At 42.5% G+C, this 20,127-nt stretch overlaps 1 protein-coding gene across 11 annotated transcripts in view; it reads left to right on the top strand.

Moving 5' to 3' along the window:
* The first annotated feature begins 1,084 nt into the window (after positions 1-1,084).
* Positions 1,085-20,127, top strand: part of AGBL2 (AGBL carboxypeptidase 2) — a 44,558-nt gene continuing 25,515 nt past the window's right edge. For 2 of the 11 annotated variants that reach the window (XM_042446041.1, XM_042446031.1), the window contains exons 1-10: positions 1,085-1,346; positions 3,498-3,680; positions 4,120-4,183; positions 5,931-6,044; positions 6,175-6,360; positions 6,478-6,585; positions 8,378-8,528; positions 11,101-11,880; positions 16,353-16,512; positions 17,902-18,028. In XM_042446041.1, coding sequence (XP_042301975.1) covers positions 3,648-3,680; positions 4,120-4,183; positions 5,931-6,044; positions 6,175-6,360; positions 6,478-6,585; positions 8,378-8,528; positions 11,101-11,880; positions 16,353-16,512; positions 17,902-18,028 — 1,723 coding nt within the window. In that variant the 5' untranslated portion in view covers positions 1,085-1,346; positions 3,498-3,647. Of the gene's footprint in view, positions 1,347-1,377; positions 1,521-3,497; positions 3,681-4,119; positions 4,184-5,930; positions 6,045-6,174; positions 6,361-6,477; positions 6,586-8,377; positions 8,529-10,720; positions 10,851-10,957; positions 10,993-11,100; positions 11,881-16,352; positions 16,513-17,901; positions 18,029-20,127 lie in introns of those variants that run through there. The other 9 variants (XM_042446035.1, XM_042446037.1, XM_042446032.1 and 6 more) reach the window with 9 other exon arrangements.

The following is a 20,127-nucleotide window of genomic DNA, read 5'->3' as shown; positions in this document are numbered from 1 at the left end:
GCCTACGCCTATGAAGTCTACTCTTTTTCAGTTTCGGTTTTTTTGATGTGTTTCGTTTTGTTTTCAAAGAGAGAGAGAGTATGGGTTATGTCACAAAGTTTGGGAAGACATCGCAGAAATAATCCATCTTGAAACCGCTTTAACTGACCCCCAGCTGAGTGCCAGGGGCTTTTGGGAATTGTAGTTTGTTGTGGCCACAGAGGGGTCTCTGACAGAGAAGGCTCAATGTCTGACAGAACTACAGCTCCCAGCATGCTCTAGCATTGAGCCAGGGCAGTTAAAGCGGCCTCAGGTTAGATTATTAGTAGTTAGTAGTGTTTATTTTTTAACCTTTGTATTCAAAAGTTTTAATCTTGTATTTTTTTTAATGTATTGTAAACTGCCTTTAATCCTTGGACTGCGAGAGAAAGGCAGGATATAAATATTGGAAATAAATAAATAAATAAATAAAATGTTATTTTTATTGTTAAGGGAATTTCAACTGTTGTGTTGGTGGGAGGGACTATGGGTGCATTTTATGTTGCTGTACTTTTATGCATATATTGCACACTGCCTCGGTCCTCATGGGGAGGGAGAAGGGAGATATATATATATATATATACTTATTATTATTATTATTATTATTTCTGCAGCCCATTTTGGCCTAAGGTCGCAACTAAAGATTTCTATTGTGATGGTTTATTTATCTTTTATTGCCTTGGGTCCCCCCTTTTTTTGTGAGAAGGGGGAAGAATGGTGTCATAGAAGTAAAAGTAAATACAGCCATCCCTCCATCTTTGCGGATTTGATCAATATGTCCTCTCTAGGAGCATCTAGGTCCTCCAGTGCAACTCTATGGTCCCCCTTAACCGAAAGCCGCCCTGAAAGACCCAGCGGTCCCTAGAGAGAAGGCTCCACTCGGCCTCTGTGGCTCCTCCGGGGCAGTCCTAGGGCCAGTGTCTGCTGACCACAGAGTTGCCCTGGAGGACCCAGGGGTTCCTAGAGAGGTGTCCTCTCAGGTTAAAAAAACATGGCGTTTTTGCTATTTCCGGTGTTTCCGTATTCACGGGGGCCTTGTGCCCTTAACCCCAGCGAATACGGAAGGACCAGTGTATGAAGAATTGAACTAAGCAGGAAGGCCAACCTTTAGCCAAACTGACGGAAGGCGCGCAGGGAGAGGAGGGGGAAGGGGCGCAGGCTTCGCGCGCTCCCAAGGGCCTCTCTCTCCCAGCAGTGGCTGGCGCAGCTGCCACTCCGCTCCCGGCCAGCCAATGAACAAACGCGCGCCACCCACCAGGTCGGCGTGGCGGGTTGCTAGGATACGGAGTGTCCCAGAGGAGAGGGGTTGGCTGGCTCCCGGCGCCCGGGTAGGGGCCGCTCTCCCTCGCGAGAAGCAGCGGGGCCCTTCTTTCCTTCCCTCCCTCTCTGTCTGCCGCGTTAACGAGGCTCAGTAGAGAGCGCCACTTCCGTGGGCGGTAGTTGCTTCCAGTGGCAAAAGCCGCCATAGAAGCCTCTCAGGCTGTTGGGGTCGAAGCCTGGAGGTCTGTTGGTTGGATCTGTGCCAAAGGGGTCGTCCTGCCTTTGTTGCTGTTCAGAGATATATCGCCTGTTAGTCTCTAGAATCAGTCTGTGCAGAGGCCTTGTGGCACCTCTGGGAGGAAGGAGGGAGGGAGCTTGTTTTCTGCTGCTCCAGAGAACAGGCTCCAGGAAAAGAGATTCCAGCTCAACATCAGGAGGAACCTCCTGAGAGTCAGGGCTGTTCGACAGTGGAACACACTCCTTCCTCGGAGAGTGGCGGAGTCTCCTTCCTTGGAGGTCTTTAAGCAGAGGCTGGGTGGCCATCTGTCAATGGGGATGCTTTGATGGAGAGTTCCTGCATGGCAGAAGGGGGCTGGGCTGGGTGGCCCTTGCGGTCTCTTCCAACTCTATCATTCTATCATTCACTGAGAGAAAGAAATTGGCAGCATGAGAGCTTTCCTATAGACTTCGGTCTACTTCCTCAGATACAGTCTGCTTCCTCCAGTGCATCTGAGGAAGCAGACTGAAGCCTACAAAAGCTCTCATGCTGCCAACTTCTTTCTGTCAGTGGGTCTCAGAGGTGCCACAAGGCCTCTCTCTCCAGACACTGATTCTACACACTAACGCTGCTGTGTCTCTGAACAACAACAAAGGCATAACATCTCCTTTTGGCAGCATGAGCTTCCATAGACTTAAGTCTATTTCCTCAGATGCATTTGGAGGAAGCAGACTGAAGTCTATAGCAAAGCCCCTGCTGCCAGTTTCTTTCTTTCATTTACTCTCAAGGGTGCTACAACATCTCTCTACGTACTTTATTGTTGTTGTGTGCCTTCCAAGTTGTTTCCGACTTAGGACAACCCTCAGACCAGAGTGACTAGATGTCCTCCTTTTCCTCCAGGACGTGTCCTCCACTCTGAGTATGACTAAGGTCCAAAACACACTGCAGAAATAATCCAGTTTGAGACCACTTTAACCACTCTGTTTCAGTGCTAGGGAACACTGGGAACTGCAGTTTATTGTGGCACCAGAGCCCTCTGCCAGAGAAGGCTAAATGTCTCTCAAAACCACAGTACCCAGAATTCCCTAGCACTGAACCAGGGCAGTTAAAGCAGTCTCAAACTGGATTATTTCTGCAGTGTGTTTTGGACCTAAGAGGCATGGGTTTACATTTACATGACTGTGTTTAGCTTTCATTTTGGGCGAGTCACACTCTCTCAGCCTCGGGAAGGCAACAGCAAACCTCCTCTGAATAAATCTTGCCAAGAAAACCCCAAGACAGGTTCTCCTTAGGGTTGCCCGAAGTCAGAAATGATTTGAAGGCACACAGCAGTAACAACAACAGTGCGAATGTTGAAAGGGTTCTGTGCTTAATTTTGGCAGAATGGACAAATAAAAAGGATAATTTAAATGTAGATTCAGTCAAGGGTTTGTTGCTGGGAAAGTACAATTTTAAGCATTTGTCTTGCTTAGAACTCTATAAATATTACAAGCCAACAAGGTATTTTAGCAAAGATAAGTTCATCAGAAACATATGGCTGGGTGTGTGATAAAATACAGTGTATGTAGTAGGACTGTAAATAAACCATATGAAATGAATTTATATTCTTATTAGTGTTTTAAACCTTTATTTTGTAATGTCCTGCATTTTTATGGAATGCCCTATATTTTGTGGTGACTTGCTTCCTTTGCGATTATGACATCCAGTTACCCTGCCCTACCATAGGGTTTTCCTGGCAAGATTTGTCTGGAGTAGGTTTCCCATTGCCTTCCCCTAAGACTGAGAGAGTGTGACTAGCCCAAGGCCACTCAGTAGATCTCCATAGATGAGCTGGGGATTAAACCCTGGTCTGAAGAACAGTAGTCCAGCACTCAAACCACCGTGCTACAGTGGCAGCTAAATGCCTTTTTAAAAGTACAATGTATTTCTCCTCTCCCACCTCTTCCAGTTTTAACTAATGATTGCTTTGCCACAGTTTCTTCCTGCATCTCTCTCATCCTAGACATAATTTGTGGGTGATCCAACCACTCCACTGGCATAAGAGGAGACTGAGAATCTATAGACTTTTCTTTTATTGCCCAGCAGAAGACTAATAACTCTTCCCTCTGGTTCTCTGTAAGGAGTGTTAAACAGAGCCAGCGTGATCAGCAGCATGTGTCCAGCAGATCCAGCATCTGATGGGCTGGTGAGTCACTATAAAAGTCAATCCACATGTCTAATGAGCTGCAGGACATCTGTCACTTTCAGCTTCTGTGCTTCAGTGCTTGAATGGTAGGAAGCCTGGTGGCATCATAGAAGAATTAGGATCTCAGTGTGGGGTGAGAGGGGTGGATTTTTTTTTCTGAAGACGGGAGAACAAGAGTATTCTGACATTAGAGGTGTAAATGAGGGGGGAGTTTTTCATGTTGGAACATGGTATATCCAGAGAGTTTATTTTCATCGTTTTATTTTGTATTTATAAATTATATAAAGGTTTTGATAAATAAAAATCATACCAGGAGCCCAGGGTCTGAGCAGCAGAGGCATGAGATAAAATTGCTGTCCATGGCCAAAGTCAAATATTATTTATATATATATATATGAGTAGCTTTTTATCTACTCAGACATTTTTCTTTCTTTCACAGCAGCTTAAAGACCCCTATGAAAAGTTCATGTATCAGCATCTCCAGTATTATGGCTATTTTAGAGGTAAGAATACAAGTTCCAATCTGATGGTTCTGCTTTATTCTGCTTGTTGAGTTCTATAACAAGCCATCCTGACTTTGCCAGATGACCTTTGCGGGTTTGAAGTACATCTTCAATGGTTGATATTTCAGGAATCATTTTTGGCAAGTTCAGCTATTTGAAGAAAAAAATGTCTGCCTCCCCCCCAATATATATTCTGCCTTTTGTTCAGTTAGGCAAATGCTATTTGCCTTTTAAAAAAACACTACACCTACTCTACTCTGAACTACTACACTACTCTGAACTACTGTTCAGAGAAGCGTTCCCAGGCGTTGCATAATTGTCACTTGCTATTTGATGTTCTTTTGTTGTCTGTTTTATTGAATCATTTCCTGTATTGCTATGTATTTTATATGTATTATCTTACTAGACAGGCTCCTTCCCCACCACCACTCCCTTCTCCTTCTGTGTCGTGTCTTTTTAGATTGTAAGCCTGAGGGCAGGGAACCGGCCAATTAAAAAGATTGTATGTACAGCGCTGTGTAAATTTACAGCGCTTTATAAATAAAGGTTAATAATAATAATAATAATACTGAAGAAAAAATATAATTTAGTATAATGGTATAATAAAATATAGGAATTTCTTGCTTCCCTATAATTTCAGTCTAACCATTGTAAAGCAAGTCATGCAGATTTCATTGAAGTTTACTTCTGAGCTAATAAATTTAGGATTACAGTGTTAATGACACTGTCTGCCTAATTTGATATTATAGCCCCTCCTTGTCCTGACATTGACAGGTAAATGTATCCATTATACTTCTGGCATGAACACGTATGGCCTGGTTGTACAGTGTTAGTTTTTTTTATAAAGTAATTTTATTGTAGAAGTTCAGTCAAGACAATATACATGAATTAAATAAGAGCAAACTTGGCAATTCCACCAACAAACAACAAAACAAACTGTAGAAGCTGTGCTTCAAATGCCAAAATAAAAGTTAGAAGGAGAAATTAAAGATCTTCTGTTACTGTCTTGGAGAACGAATCTGTTTTGAAACCTCTTATGGCCTTTCAGAAACCCAAGTGATGAGCTGTTGGGTCCAGACAATTGGTGTTGTTGTTAACTTAGGCCCCATACAGACAGGCCAAGATCAAAAGTTCTGAAAAACGAGACATTTCATAAACCTTTCAAAGAGACTTGGTTCCCTTTCTGGGACTATGGCCCCATACAGACAGGCCAAAATAAAACTGCTTCAGGTCACTTTGAAGGCATGGTGTTTAAATGATGCATGCATCCTAAGAGTCAGGAAGCCGTGCCAAAGCCACGCTCCAGTCCTAAGGACTGAAGCGTGGCTTTGGTGCAGCTTCTGGACTCTTAAGATGTGTGTGTCATTTAAACAGCATACCTCCAAAGTGACCCAAAGCAGCTTTATTTTGGCAGTCTGTATGGGGCCATAGTCCCAGAAAGGGAACCAGGTCTTTTTGAAAGGTTTATGAAATGTCTCGTTTTTTAGAACTTTTGATCTTGCAACCAACTTTTCCATTAATGGTACATCCCACACACAACGCCACCAGTTTTCTATGAAGAAATCACCAGTTTTCCATATGCAATGTTAATTTTAAAATACTCTTTCTCACATTTTATGGTAGTAATGTCATAGTTAACAGGAGCACAGCAAGAGATTTTATTTCCATTAGTTCAGATAAAATTATTAAGTTCTAAATGGTGCATGCAATAGGTTCCCACAATAATACTAACAACATTTCTTCTCAGATCAGATAAAAACACCTCCAGAGAGCAGAGAGGATAGCTCTCACCATGTGTTGAAACCAGGCAGCTTCAACGAGAGAGGTAAAACAAAACACAATTCAGACAAGAACCTACTCTGTAAGTATGTTGTAAGTTTCATGTGAGGAAGAAACTGACTTACTGCAAATGAATGTATCCTTAAGTCCTTAAAGCTGCCTGCACATCTGCAAAACAATTTTAAAAACTTCCTTTTTTTCCTTGTTGACAGGTTCAGTTATGCCAGAGGCTGCACTTAAGAGCAAGCAACTTTTACTTGACCATCCAGAGGGTCCTTGTGTTTTGCGCTTACGAGAGCCTCGGAATCTTTCTTCTCTCCCCAGTGGCAAGGATTCAGTCTTGGCACCACTCTGGCCAATAGAGTGTGAAGTAGTTGAGGACGCTATCCATCATATTGGTAATCTTAATCTTGGATTAGGAATAATATTTTGCTTGAATAAATTTAACTGGAAACTGATGATGATGATGATGATGGTGATGGTGATGGTGATGATGTCATTGTGTATTTTGTTAGAGTGGGTTCCCCCTGAACCAGAACCTTTCTATCAGCCAACAGGAAATGAATATGCACCTGATGTAGTGGGAGAAGATTATGGAACTGTTGTCTATTCTATAAATCCAGGTATTTTGCATAGATAGGCTGGCATTACATTCTAAATAATATAGAAGTGAACAGTACAAACCCGCAAAATGTAAACCCTGAAGTTAACCTTAAATTTTATTTTTAAACAACCCTGAATTGATTATAAATACTGAAACATTGAATGGAAGTGGCTCTGTACCTAACAGTTTGGAAACAAAGCAGGACTACCGAAAAATATTCTTGATTTTATAAGGGGTGAAACAGACAGGCCAAATAAAGTTGTTTCAAACTGCTTAGAAGCTGGGGCGTTTTAGATGACACACACCTCCAAAGTGGGCAGAAACCAGATTGAAGCTGTGCTCCAGGGCTAAAAACCAGAGCAAAAAGAACCCAGGATATTCCAACTTAGCCCAGAAAATGCACACCTTTGACCCTACGTATAAACACTTCGGCACCAGAACGGTTTTAAAGGAAAGATCCCTTCTAACCTAACCCTAAAGATTCATATAAACACACCAGTGCAGGTGCGCATTTAAAAAGGACAGAGCCTGGCGGCAATGCAAAAAGTGAAAGTGTGACACCTCCAATGAATATACACTTCTCCCTCCATTTTTGCGAGGGTTAGGGGCACAAGACCCCCGTGAATATGGAAAAACTTTAAATAACAAAAACACTATGTTTTTACCTGAGAGGACACCTCTCTAGGAATCTCTAGATCCTCCAGTGCAACTCTGGTCAATGTCCGACAGACACTGTCCATAGAACTGCACTGGAGGAGCTACAAATGTCTAGTAGAGTATTCTGTCTAGGACTCCCTAGGTCCTTCAGTGCAACTTTTAGTTAAAGTTGGCCATAGAGTTGCACTGGAGTACCTAGATATTCCTAGAGAGAACATATTAATCAAATACGCGAATAATCAAATCTGCAAATATCAAAGCCACAAATATGGAGGGATGAGTGTAATTACAACATACAAAAACTAGACAGTCCAAGAGGGGTCATAGGGTGATGGGGGCATGTAGGGGGGGGCATGATTATGCTTTGCCAGTGTTTTACTGGTCACACGGATGTTGTAATGCTCTGTAACGGTGAAGAATTGCAGGTACAACTATGTGGCCAATCAAAGGGGTGGCCATCCAACAGGATGGCATCTGAGTAACAGGCAGTGCACATGCATAGTAGGGAGGTGACCAAAAAAATTATCCAATCAGGCTATGTATATTCAGGCCGCCTTAGGAGCAGCTGGTGCGACAGCGGGATTTTGAACCACTGCTAGAAAAATGCAGGTTCAAACCCCTTTTTCCTGCCTGTCTGTTCTACCCCTAAATGAGTGTAAGTGAGGTTTGGGTGGAATAGTCCTTGGAGATTTGGAGATCAGATGAGAAATAGCAGAGAATTCCCTATGACACATAAACATACATTGGTAAATTAAAATATGGTCTTCATATTTATATCTCCCAATAATATCTCCCCATCCCATCTTGTGAGCTTCACAATCCTTCCCTAATGCAACAATTTCTGGGTTGTTGGAGAGCAAGGGTATCAGCAATGATGCATCCAGGCATTTTGCCTTAGTTGGACATGCTGCAACAGTCACCAGCAGAAAGGACACACACACACAGTAACAGTGTTTTTAGTTTTGCCTAGTTAACAAAAAGCATGTGGAAAGCCAAATTGAAATCCCTGTCTTTGCCTGCTACAGATGTTTGGTGTTCTTTGTTAAGGAGAACTCAGTGTTTGTGAATATGGATTTTGCAGAATTGGTATACAGTACAAACGTAATTACTGAGAGCAAGATCTGCAATTCTGTGTTGTACCTCTTGTTCTACAGCAACCAAGGGCACCTATTTCACTGGTTCCCGAGTTGGAGGGTCAAGAGAATCCATCAAGCCAGCTGCACACTGTTTAAGAGACCCAGAAGACACCATGTTGTTATTTGAGTCACGCTTTGAAAGTGGGAATCTCCAGAAAGCTGTCAGGGTGTGAGTAAAACTAGGAAATATGGGAATAGAGAGCTATTGGGGACTAATTGAGACAAAAGCATTTAGGATGAGCCATTGACAGTTGTCTTGACTTGTATTATGTTCTTGTGTAGACACCTCAATGTTGTGTGCCTTCAAGTCATTTATGACATATGGCAACCCTAAGGTGAACCTACCATGGCATTTTCTGGAACTGGGGGGACTCACCCCAAGGTCACACAGTCGGTTTCTGTAGCTGGGCAGGGAATTGAACCTGATATCCAGAGTCATAATCCAGTGCTTAAACTACTACACCACACTGCCTTTCCAGACATCTCATATGGCTTTTTATAGCACAGTTGGCCCTTCTATGAATTCTGCACCTACAGATTTCACCATCCAAAACTTAATAATATTCCCCAAAAAATAAATTCCAAAAATCCAACCTTGATTTTGCCATTTTTACACGGGACACCATTTTACTACTCCATTGTATATAATAGGACTTGAGCATCCACAGAGTTTAGTATCCATGGGGGGGTCCTGGAACCAAACCCCAGTGGATACCAAGGACCCACTGTACTAGTATGTCTGTGGTAGATGCCTCAGATCTTGTAAGAGCTGCATATCCAGCTAATGCAATTCTTTGACAAGCCAAACAGATTTTAGTATATTGTTTCCCAAATATTTTATTATCAATTTGTATTTAAATGCTAGAAACAATGTTATAAGTTATTTTAAATTTATTCTCAAGACCTTTCATTCTGGTAGTTCTATAGAAAGAGACAAATGTGGACAACATGATAAACTCTCTGATTATATACACAAAAACCATACTGCAGCACCTTAAAGACTAACAGATATTTAGTGAAAAATAAGTTACATTTATCCTTCAGTGAACTCAAGATGGCATATAAGACTGTTCTCATCCAGTTTATCCTCCAAACCATGTGAAGTAGGCTGAGAGTGACATGCCAAGGCCAGTAAATTTCATGACTTGTATGTGAACTTGGATCTTCGAAGCCTCAGTCCAAATTATTATTATTCTAACCATTTTACTACACTGGTAGTGTGGCCTGTATTTCCATTACAATGGCCCCATACAGACAGGCCAAAATAAAGCTGCTTCGGGTCACTTTGGAGCTATGCTGTTTAAATGATGCATGCATCCCAAGAGTCTGGAAGCTGCATTAAAGTTGTGCTCCAGTTCTTAGGACTTCAGCATGGCTTTGGCCGGCTTCTGGACTCTTATGACACATGCATCATTTAAATAGCATACCTCCAAAGTGACCCGAAGCAGCTTTATTTTGGCCTGTCTGTTTGAGGCCTAAAATATATTATTTGCCATTAGCATCCTACCAGAAGCAGTGTATTACCACCAGTTAATCAGTGATTTCCCTCAATTCATCAGAGACCCATGAATCTCCAGATAAAATGATGTATGTTACTGGAAGAGACCTGAAGTTTATATAAACAAAAATGTCAGAATATCTCATGGATTGAATTAAATTTATGAATACCTGTTAATATCCTACAGACTCAGTGGTTCTTGAGCAGTGAAGGTGGTACACAATTGCTACTGTTCCCTTACCTCGTGTAGCACTGATCAGGGAAGCCCTGGTTCCTTTAAAACAGTGCCACAGATCAATGGTAGAAGAAATATTGTGCATACAGGTTCAGTCTCTATAGTGCCACAAAACTTGTTATTCAAGTTTACGACAACAGTTATTTCCTCTGGAATTCACCTCAGTATATGCTGCCAATTCAGCATGTAATCCTATTTTCAGCATCATAGAACCATAAATGCTAGTTTCCTAAATTCACTAGCACTTTCAGAAGTGTGTGTATATAAAGATGTGCTCAGTTCGGTTCCCAGAATCTGCCAGATATGTGCCATATTAATTCTTGTACCAAATATTTCATTAATAAAATTAATGCTATACATGGATAAAAAATTGTCCATCTTGTTTTCAGATACCTTGCATGTAAAATACTTGAATATTAGCAGAATTTGATAAGCAGCATTTACGTATTTGGCATTTTCTTGCCATTTAACTTCTGTAAGTTTGATTATATTTTAACAATATTTGCTATATATAAAAAACAGCATATGCAAGAGTTTTATTTTTATTTGTGATAAAAGTAGCTTTCCTAGTTGAACCATGAGTACATATGAAGCTCTTGCAGTGAATGTTTCCTCTTTCTTGTTGAAGTTGTCCAGGTTCAACCATTCTGACCCCAAGCATGGGATGATGTGATGCTCCATTTCGTGTTCCACAGTAGCTTGTTGGAAGTGACAGATGTGTAAACATGCTTGCACACTTGCTTAGAATAGCAGGAGATGTAGGCTTGAAAAAGATGGGCCAAAAAACGTGGTCACTTTTGCTTTCTCGGTGGTTGGAATAAGATCACCTGAATACTTGGTATTTCTTTTCATATGACTCTGATAGGAACCTACCAGTACCTACCCTGCTGCTTTTCATCAGTCAAGTAAAGTTATGCCTGTAGGTGTTTTTCTACATAGTGGTTCTCTGTAGAGGAGGTTGCTGCTAGCTACTAATGGATTTTTCTTTTCCTGTATTCTATATTTCAGAGGCAAATATGAATATGAACTCACATTGCGGACCGATCTCTATACTAGCAAGCACACACAGTGGTATTACTTCAGAGTGCAAAATACTAGAAAGGATGTTACCTATCGCTTTACTATTGTTAATCTGATGAAAGCCAAGAGTCTGTACAATATGGGGATGAAGCCTCTCCTATATTCTCAGAAGGATGCTCGGTCACATAGTGTTGGCTGGAGGAGAGAGGGTAGTGACATCAAATATTATAAATATAACACAGAGGATGGTCAGACCCTGTATTGCCTCACCTGGACTGTGTCTTTTCCACACAGCCATGACACATGCTATTTTGCTCACTTCTATCCCTACACCTACTCAGATCTACAGCGCTACCTCTTGACTTTGATAAACAATCCAGTCTGTTCTCAGTATTGCAAACTACGCCCTCTGTGCAACAGTCTGGCTGGGAACATAGTATACCTTCTCACTATTACCAATCCATCCAAAAGTGCTGTTGCTGCTGCAGCAAAGAAGGCTATTGTACTAAGTGCCAGGGTCCATCCTGGAGAGACAAACAGTTCCTGGGTGATGAGAGGCTTCCTAGATTTCATCCTAAGTGATGCCCCTGATGCTCAGCTCCTCAGGGATCTCTTCATATTCAAGGTTGTGCCCATGTTAAATCCAGATGGGGTAATTGTGGGAAATTACCGATGCTCACTGGCAGGAAGGGACTTGAACCGTAACTACAGGACACTATTAAAGGAATCATTTCCATGCATTTGGCACACTCGGGCCATGATCAAAAGGTGAGTGACAGAATAGTTTTCTGTGGATTTTTTGGGCTGCATTTTGGAAGAATTTATTCCTGACGTTTTGTCTTCATCTGGCTGGCATCTTCCATGGTGACATGGAGGTGTGTGGAGTATATATACCTGTGGGACCCTTGTGTGAGAAGGAAGTGGTTTACATGTTAATGGTGGAGTTAGTTTGTGTGTTGTACAGTGTTGAATGGCACAGCCTGGAGTGTGTTGTGTGTGTGTGTGTGTGTGGGGGATATGCAAGGGAGATTTGTGTCTGTGTAATTGGTAACCCATTGTGTGCGGGGAAACCCCCTGACCCTGGGTAGTGTTCATTTGCTTGTGCTGAGCCTTGATTTTGGTGTTTTTCAGAACTGGTAGCCAGACTTAGTTTACTTTAACCGTTTCCTCTTTCTTGTTGAAGTTGTCCAGGTGTTTGTGGATTTCAATGGCCTCTCTGTGCATTCTGACCTGGTAGTTGTTGCCATGGACCAGAATTTCGGTGTTTTCAAGTAGCATTCTGTGCCCTGGTTGGCTTATAACGTGTTCTGCTACTGCTGATTTTTCTGGTTGGCCCAGTCTTCAGTGTCTCTCGTGTTCCTTTAGATGCTGCATTTGGTGGTCACTATGTGGACTTGTTCACAGTTGCACGGTATGCGGTAAACCCCTGCAGCCATGAGAGGGTCTCTCCTGTTCTTCATTGAGCGCAGCATTTGCTAGATTTTCCTGGTCTATCTGTAGATCATTTGGACATTGTGTTCCCTCATCAATTTCCCCATTCTGTCCATTTCTCCTTTAATGTATGGTAAAAATACCTTCCCTTTGGGAAGTTGTTTATCCTTACTCCTGTGTTTTTTTCTGGATCTGGTGGCTCTTCTGATGACTGAGCCGGTGTAACCATTGGCCTGTAGAGCCCAGTTTAGATGCTTCAATTCATCTTCCAGTGGGGTTTGCAGATCCTTTTTGTGCAGTCTACCAGTGTTTTTATTGTGCTCCTTTTTTGTCCAGGGTGATGGTTGGAATTTTTGTGGAAGTAGTATCTGTCCGTGTGAGTAGGTTTTCTGTGTACTGTGTGGCCCAGTCGTTGGTTCACTTCAGTGACAGAATATTTTATGAATTCAATCTTAGCACCTGAAGGAATGGGATTCAGACCTGTATGGTCATAATGCCGTATTTTGGAACTTTAGCGAAGAAATTTGCATGTACATAGTAACTGATAGATTTAATTTCCATTAGTATAGGTTCTGAACATTTGTTTAATTTATATAAGTAGGAGTATTGACTTTAAGCCACTGCCCTGCCCTTGGAGAATGAAGAACCAGCAGTATTTGCTGGTTTTGATCCCCTTCCGCACTGCCATTCCCTTCTCCTTTTGTATCATGTCTTTTTAGATTGACATTTTCTTGTCCTCAAAGTTTATAAATTAGTAATCTGTAAACTGTTCTGAGAGCCTTTATGGCTGTAGAATGGGGTATAAATACTCTAAATAAAATTTTTAAAAATTGCATTGGTGAAATAGGCTAGAAGGTTTCAGAGGAGAAGAGAGATAATTAGGGAAATTATAGAATGTAAAGAGATCTTGTAGCACCTTGAGACTAACTGAAAGAAAGTTAGCAGCATGGTGGTTTTTTTATGGTTTTTCCGGCTATGTGGCCATGTTCTAGAAAATTTTCTTCCTGGCTTTTCGCCAGCATCTGTGGCTGGCATTTTCAGAGAATGCTTTGCCTGGAAAAAGTTGGGTGTATATATACTGTGTGAGCCTGGGAATGCAGGAGTGATTTGCATGTGTATTGTTCTGTGTTGATGGCCGGCCTCAGGCTGGGAGGCTAATGCAAAAGAGGATTAATGTCTGCTAATTGGTGATCAATTATCTGCTGGGAAAGTCCCTGACTCTGAATGGTTTCCCATTTGCATTTGCTGAGTGTTTGTTTTGCTATTCCTTAGGACTGGTAGCCAAATTTTGTTCACTTTAAGGGTTTCTTCTTTCCGGTTGAAATTATCCAGATGTTTGTGGATTTCAGTGGCTTCCCTGTGCATCCTGACATGGTAGTGGTTGGCATGGTCCAGGATTTCAGTGTTTTCAAACAGTATTTTATGCCCAGGATGGTTTGTGGCATACTGCTGATTTTTCTGGCTGGCCCAGTCTGCAGTGTCTCTCGTGTTCCTTGATTCTTGTTTGTACACTGCGTTTGGTGGTCCCTATGTAGACTTTTCCGCAGCTGCATGGTATACGGTAGGCTCCTGCAGCTGTGAGAGGGTCTCTCTGGTCCTTGGCTGAGCGAAGCATTTGCTGGATTTTCTTCGTCGGTTTGTAAACCATTTGAAGGTTGTGCTTCCTCACCACTTTGCCTATTCTGTCTGTGACTCCTTTGATGTATGGTAAAAATACCTTCCCTTTGGGTGGCTGCTTGTCTTCACTTCTCTGGGTTTTCCTGGGCCTGGCAGCCCTTCTGATGTCTGAGCTGGAATAACCAGTAGCCTGTAGAGCCCGGTCCAAGTGCTTCAGTTCATCTTCCAAGAGTGAGAGAGCAGAAGGGAAGAGAGCAGAGTCAAAGAGAAGTCCAAGATTTTATGCCTGATCATCAGCTATGTGAATTGTATTTTCAATAGACAAAAGGAGAATAAATGAACTGAGGAGGGCTAGATAGGAAAGATGAAAACCTTGGTTCTGGGGCATATCAAACTTGGGATGATAGTCATGCAAGCTGAAATTTCAGAGCTCCACATTTTGGAGATGTGAGGTCAGCAGAGAGAGAAGTTCCTAAGACAGAGATATCATCAAGAGAGTAGATACTGAAAGCCATGGTTTGTGATGATGTAACTCAGGAACAATATATATATATATATATATATATATATATATATATATATATATAGAGAGAGAGAGAGAGAGAGAGAGAGAAGCAAGGGAGTAATCTCTGAAGTACTTCAGGAAAGAGAAGAAAAACAGAGGCACAATTGGACAGCTGGAATGAGAGCTGGCACTGGGTCCTTCCATCCAGACATACTCCTCCTGGCACTGTCAGGCCAAAGACATTGTGCAGATGTTCTGTTTTTCTTTCCTGAGTGAATTTTATTTGATAAGAAAAAAGAAAAGAATTGGTGGGGGGGGGGGGAGGAAGTTACAAATTGAAGCCAAGTGAATGAGACAGGCAATTGCATTATGAAACCTATGGAAGAACCAGTGAAATATAGGGCATAAAGGGAATCAAGAGAGCGCAAGCAACTGTATATATATGAGAGTAAAGGTAAAGGTTTTCCCTTGACATGAATATCTAGTCATAACCGACTGTAGGGTGATGTTCATCTCTGTTACTAAGCCAAAGAGCCAGCGTTGCCCAAAGACGACTCTGTGGTCATGTGGCCAGCATGACTTTACAGAACGCTCTTACTTTCCTACTGAAGTGGTACCTATTTATATACTTGCATTTGCATGCTTTTGAACTGCTAGGTTGGCAGAAGCTGGGACTAGTGACAGGACCTCACCCCATCATGTGGCATTTGGCTTCGAAATGCCAACGTTCTGATCTTCTGATCGTCAGAATTGGCATCTTAACCATTAAGCGACCTCATTCTGATATATGAGCATCACCCTTTAAACGGTGTATAATGTGTGAGCAAGCTTTGATTTATTTTAAGTTACTGATGCAGTAATCTGCACATTCATTCTCCAAGTGTGAATCTTTATATGGCTGAAATTGTACCATACATGCATAAAGGGAAAATATCAGTACACTTGGGGAAACCCTGATATTCCCTGAAGTACACAAAACCTTTAGAAAAAGAACCTTATGGTGTGATGAATCAGAAATAACCCAGTCAGAATTGGACATTCTCTGTGGGTAAGGGATGATTAATGATTGGGAGAGAGGGGAAACCCAAAACTTGTCAGGCAAGGAGGAAATAGAAGGCAATATCCTGAGAATATGCATGGCTAACTGATTAGAGCCCAGACCACATGCTCTGTCACTGTGTGGGTGTGTTCTAAAAAGTTAGTTCCCTGATCTATGCAGGATTCTCATAAATATAATTGTACTCAGTGTATAAGGTGACATGATTGTTATGCCAGAAGGATGTGTTGATTTGGGATTTCACATATGGCAAATGAAAGGGCTGATACACATGGACAGTGAAGTTGTAAGAGTGTCTGCCAGTGTTGCTGTGCTGTTTCTATAGCTGTTGCGCTTTCTTTGTTACTTGGACTACATGAAATTGAAATGACATTATGCCAGCATTAGCCTTAATAATAATGATCACTGGTATACTGGGACTATAGAATTCACCTGCTCATTTATCAAAATTAACTAGAGACCTATCTTAAAGATTTTCAATCACTAGGGAATTTTCATCTGGCTTATCCCAACTGCTTGAGTTTCCACATCAGCAAGAAAGAAATAGCACTGCCTGGTTGTTTGTGTGCAACTGGCTGCCCATTTATATGCTTAAATGGGTCCTGGTTTCTTTGTCCCCTTCTCTGCAAGAGTCCTCGAGGAACGTGAAATTCTGCTGTATTGTGACTTTCATGGGCACAGCCGGAAGAATAATATTTTCATGTATGGCTGTAACAACAAAAATACACAAGAACAGTTACTCCATGAACGGATCTTTCCTCTAATGCTGAGTAAGAATATTCCTGACAAGGTGAGGCCTGAATGTAGGCAATAGACAAATCTTCGTTCATTCTAATATGCAATTAGCTGAAACACTTTGTCCAGATTAATGAATATACACATTTAGTTGGTATTGACTAGGAAATAATTTCAGCTAAATATCAGGCAGAGCCCCAGTAGGGTATGGGAAGATTGGTGAAGAGTACTCTTTATTGGAATCCAGAGAACCAGACTCCTCTCTACTGGCACAGCCTGAAACCCCATTACTCTGAAGCTGTGTTTTCAGTCATGTTTGAAAATGTTTATCAGATTTATTTTCATGTTATTGCCCATATATTGTTAAATTTACTGTAAGAAACAATTTTAGAGCTGAATGGACAACATTTTGAACAGCAGGTTGCTGGTCCAGGTTTTTCACTAAAACAGAGAGATTGTATAGTTAATATTTTGAAAGAGACAGAATAATCTGTGTTTCCCTGCCAGTCCCAGAGTTTCTTATGCATAGGCAGGATCAAAGCATAGCTGATAGTAGAAAACCCCATAATAATCAGGGACACTAATTCTAGAGGTAGTGGGAGCCATTCCTTCTGGTTAGAGCCAGCAGTATCATGAGGCCCAATGAGGCAGCTGCCACAGATGGTAGCGTACAGGGAGGATCATCCCCCCCTTGCCAAGAGAGCCCATTCTGTTTTACAGAGCACCTTTTGAAGAGGTCCCTGAAAACTCTCTGCAGGAAGAGAGGCAAGTAGTTGCATCAGCTCTGCATCCTCCTTACTATGAAAGTAAGAGGGAAAGACAATAGTGGTGGTATGGAAACGAAATGTTTTTGAATGCCCTGCTTTCAGGGGTTATGGGAGCACAAGCACTCTGGAAGGTTTGATTGGGGAAGTACCCTGTGCCAAAGCACAGGTGATTTTCTGAATCTTCTGTCCCACAGTGTCTTTACTGCCAGGATCCCTGGGCATAACACATTTTAAAAGTAGCCAGCTTCATGCCGCCACCACCACCTCTTGGTGCTTGCAAGGGGATAGTAGAGCCATTTCTCCTGTGTTCCCTGTCTTCCCCTCCTCCTCCTCCTCCCATGGTAGAGTGGGTGCAAAATTGCCATCGACACCCTTCTCCTGGAGAGAAGCTGGTTGGTTGTGTCACCTCTGCAAGTGTGTGTACTCTTGTGTACATTTGCAGTTGTTGGGGGGACATCCCTACTCAGTGTTGGGGAAGAGACACTTTGCATCTTGCCTCAGACAGAGGAGATCTTGTCCTGCCCATGCTCCTGGAAAGATTTATAAGCAAAATATATGCCAAGTGTCTAATTTACACACTATCATGCCCAGCTAAAAAGAAAATATTATACACTTATCCTAAAAATAAATTGGCTCTAAGAACAAATTCTGAACTGACCAATATGGATATTATTCAGTTTTCTTTCAACAGCTGTAAGTTTCAGGTCCAAAAGTGTAAAGAAGGCACAGGACGGGTTGTGATGTGGAGAATGGGAATACTGAATAGTTACACTATGGAATCTACATTTAGTGGATCAACACTGGGTAAGTGCCTATCTGTGTCCAAGGTCGGACCATTGCTATATTTCCAAAAAAAAAGGTGGTGATGTTTCAAGTTACACTGCTAAGAGCTTTAGAGCCTTTCCATTTATTTTGGAAATAATACTCCCACAAGCCTTTGCTAAAACCAAGGCGGGATACAGACGGGCAGGGGAAGACGTCTTGGAGGTGTATTCTGCTGAATACGGAGCCTCCAGACCGCCCATCCTGGGGCGTGGCTCAGGTGTATGGGGCTTCCACATGGGGGGCAGTGAAGACGCCTCACCTGGGGCCATTTCTGACCCGCAGTTTCCATACTGCCACCTCGCAGGACGCTGCAAAGAGAGAGGCAGCTTCCACATGGGCAGCCAAAAACGGGCCTTTTTTTTTTCTTTTGCCGGCTGGCGGATGCGCAGCTGCGCAGCTGCGGCACTCAGCACCGGCGGCAGAAAACATATGTGCACATTTAAAGTGCCCAGGCCCCTTTAAATTTTTCCCCCCGCCCTGCCCAAGAACAATGGTGGTCTCCTGCCAGCTGGTGATCAGCTGGTGTTGGCATCCTTGTCCACTTGCACGTTGCTAGTGTCACCAGCATCATGGATGCCTCCTCTCCTTTGGTCCCCGCGCTCTTGCTGAATCTGCAGTGCACAGCCACAGCTGTCGCCGCTGCCACCGCTGTCCCCCTGCCATCCCCCATCACCTGCCTTGTACATATGTAAATATTTAAAGTTTTAGCGTTTTTGATTCTGGAGCAGATCATTAAACAGAGAGTCTGTGAACATCTAGAAGGCAATGCCATAATCACAAAAAGTCAACATGGGTTTCAGAGAAACAAGTCATGCCAGACAAACCTAATCTCTTTCTTTGATAAAATTACCAGCTTGGTAGATGAAGGGAATGCTGTGGATATAATATATCTTGATTTCAGTAAGGCCTTTGACAAAGTTCCCCATGAGATTCTTGCAAACAAGCTTGTAAAATGTGGGCTAGACAAAGGAACTGTTAAATGGATCTGTAATTGGTTGACCGGCCGAACCCAAAGGGTGCTCAACAATGGCTCCTTTTCATCCTGGAGAAAAGTGACCAGTGGGGTCCCACAGGGCTCTGTCCTGGGCCCAGTGCTATTCAACATCTTTATCAATGACCTGGATGACAGAATTGGAAGCATACTTATCAAATTTGCAGATGATACCAAATTAGGGGGAATAGCTAATACCCCAGAGGACAGGATCAAGATTCAAAATGACCTGAATAGACTAGAAAGCTGGGCCAAAGCTAACAAAATGAAATTCAACATGGAGAAATGTAAGGTATTGCACTTAGGGCGGAAAAATAAAATGCACAGATATAGGATGGGTGACACCTGGCTGAATGAAACTACGTGTGAAAGGGATCTAGGAGTCCAAGTAGACCACAAGTTGAACATGAGTGAACAGTGTGATGCGGCAGCTAAAAAGGCCAATGCTATTTTAGGCTGCATCAATAGAAGTATAGTGTCTAGATCAAGAGAAGTAATAGTGCCACTGTATTCTGCTCTGGTCAGGCCCCACCTAGAATATTGTGTCCAGTTCTGGGCGCCACAATTCAGAAAGGACATTGAGAAACTGGAGCGTGTCCAAAGGAGGGCGACAAAAATGGTGAAAGGTCTGGAAACCATGCCCTATGAGGAACGACTTAGGGAGCTGGGGATGTTTAGCCTGGAGAAAAGAAGGTTAAGAGGTGATATGATCGCCCTGTTTAAATATTTGAAGGGATGTCATATTGAAGAGGGAGCAAGCTTGTTTTCTGCTGCTCCAGAGAACAGGACCCGGAACAATGGATGCAAGCTGCAGGAAAAGAGATTCCACCTGAACATTAGGAGGAACTTCCTGACAGTTAGGGCTGTTCGACAATGGAATGCACTCCCTCGGAGGGTGATAGAGTCTCCTTCCTTGGAGGTCTTTAAACAGAGGCTGGATGGCCATCTGTCAGGGATGCTTTGATTTGGATTTCCTGCATGGCAGGGGGTTGGACTGGATGGCCCTAGTGGTCTCTTCCAACTCTATGATTCTATGATTCTATTGTTAGGTGAAAATGGCACAGGAATGTGTGTAGGGGTTCACTTT

This window comes from Sceloporus undulatus, chromosome 1 (genome assembly GCF_019175285.1).
Source record: "Sceloporus undulatus isolate JIND9_A2432 ecotype Alabama chromosome 1, SceUnd_v1.1, whole genome shotgun sequence".
Lineage (NCBI taxonomy): Eukaryota > Metazoa > Chordata > Lepidosauria > Squamata > Phrynosomatidae > Sceloporus > Sceloporus undulatus.
This window is presented reverse-complemented; position numbering and strand designations above follow the sequence as displayed.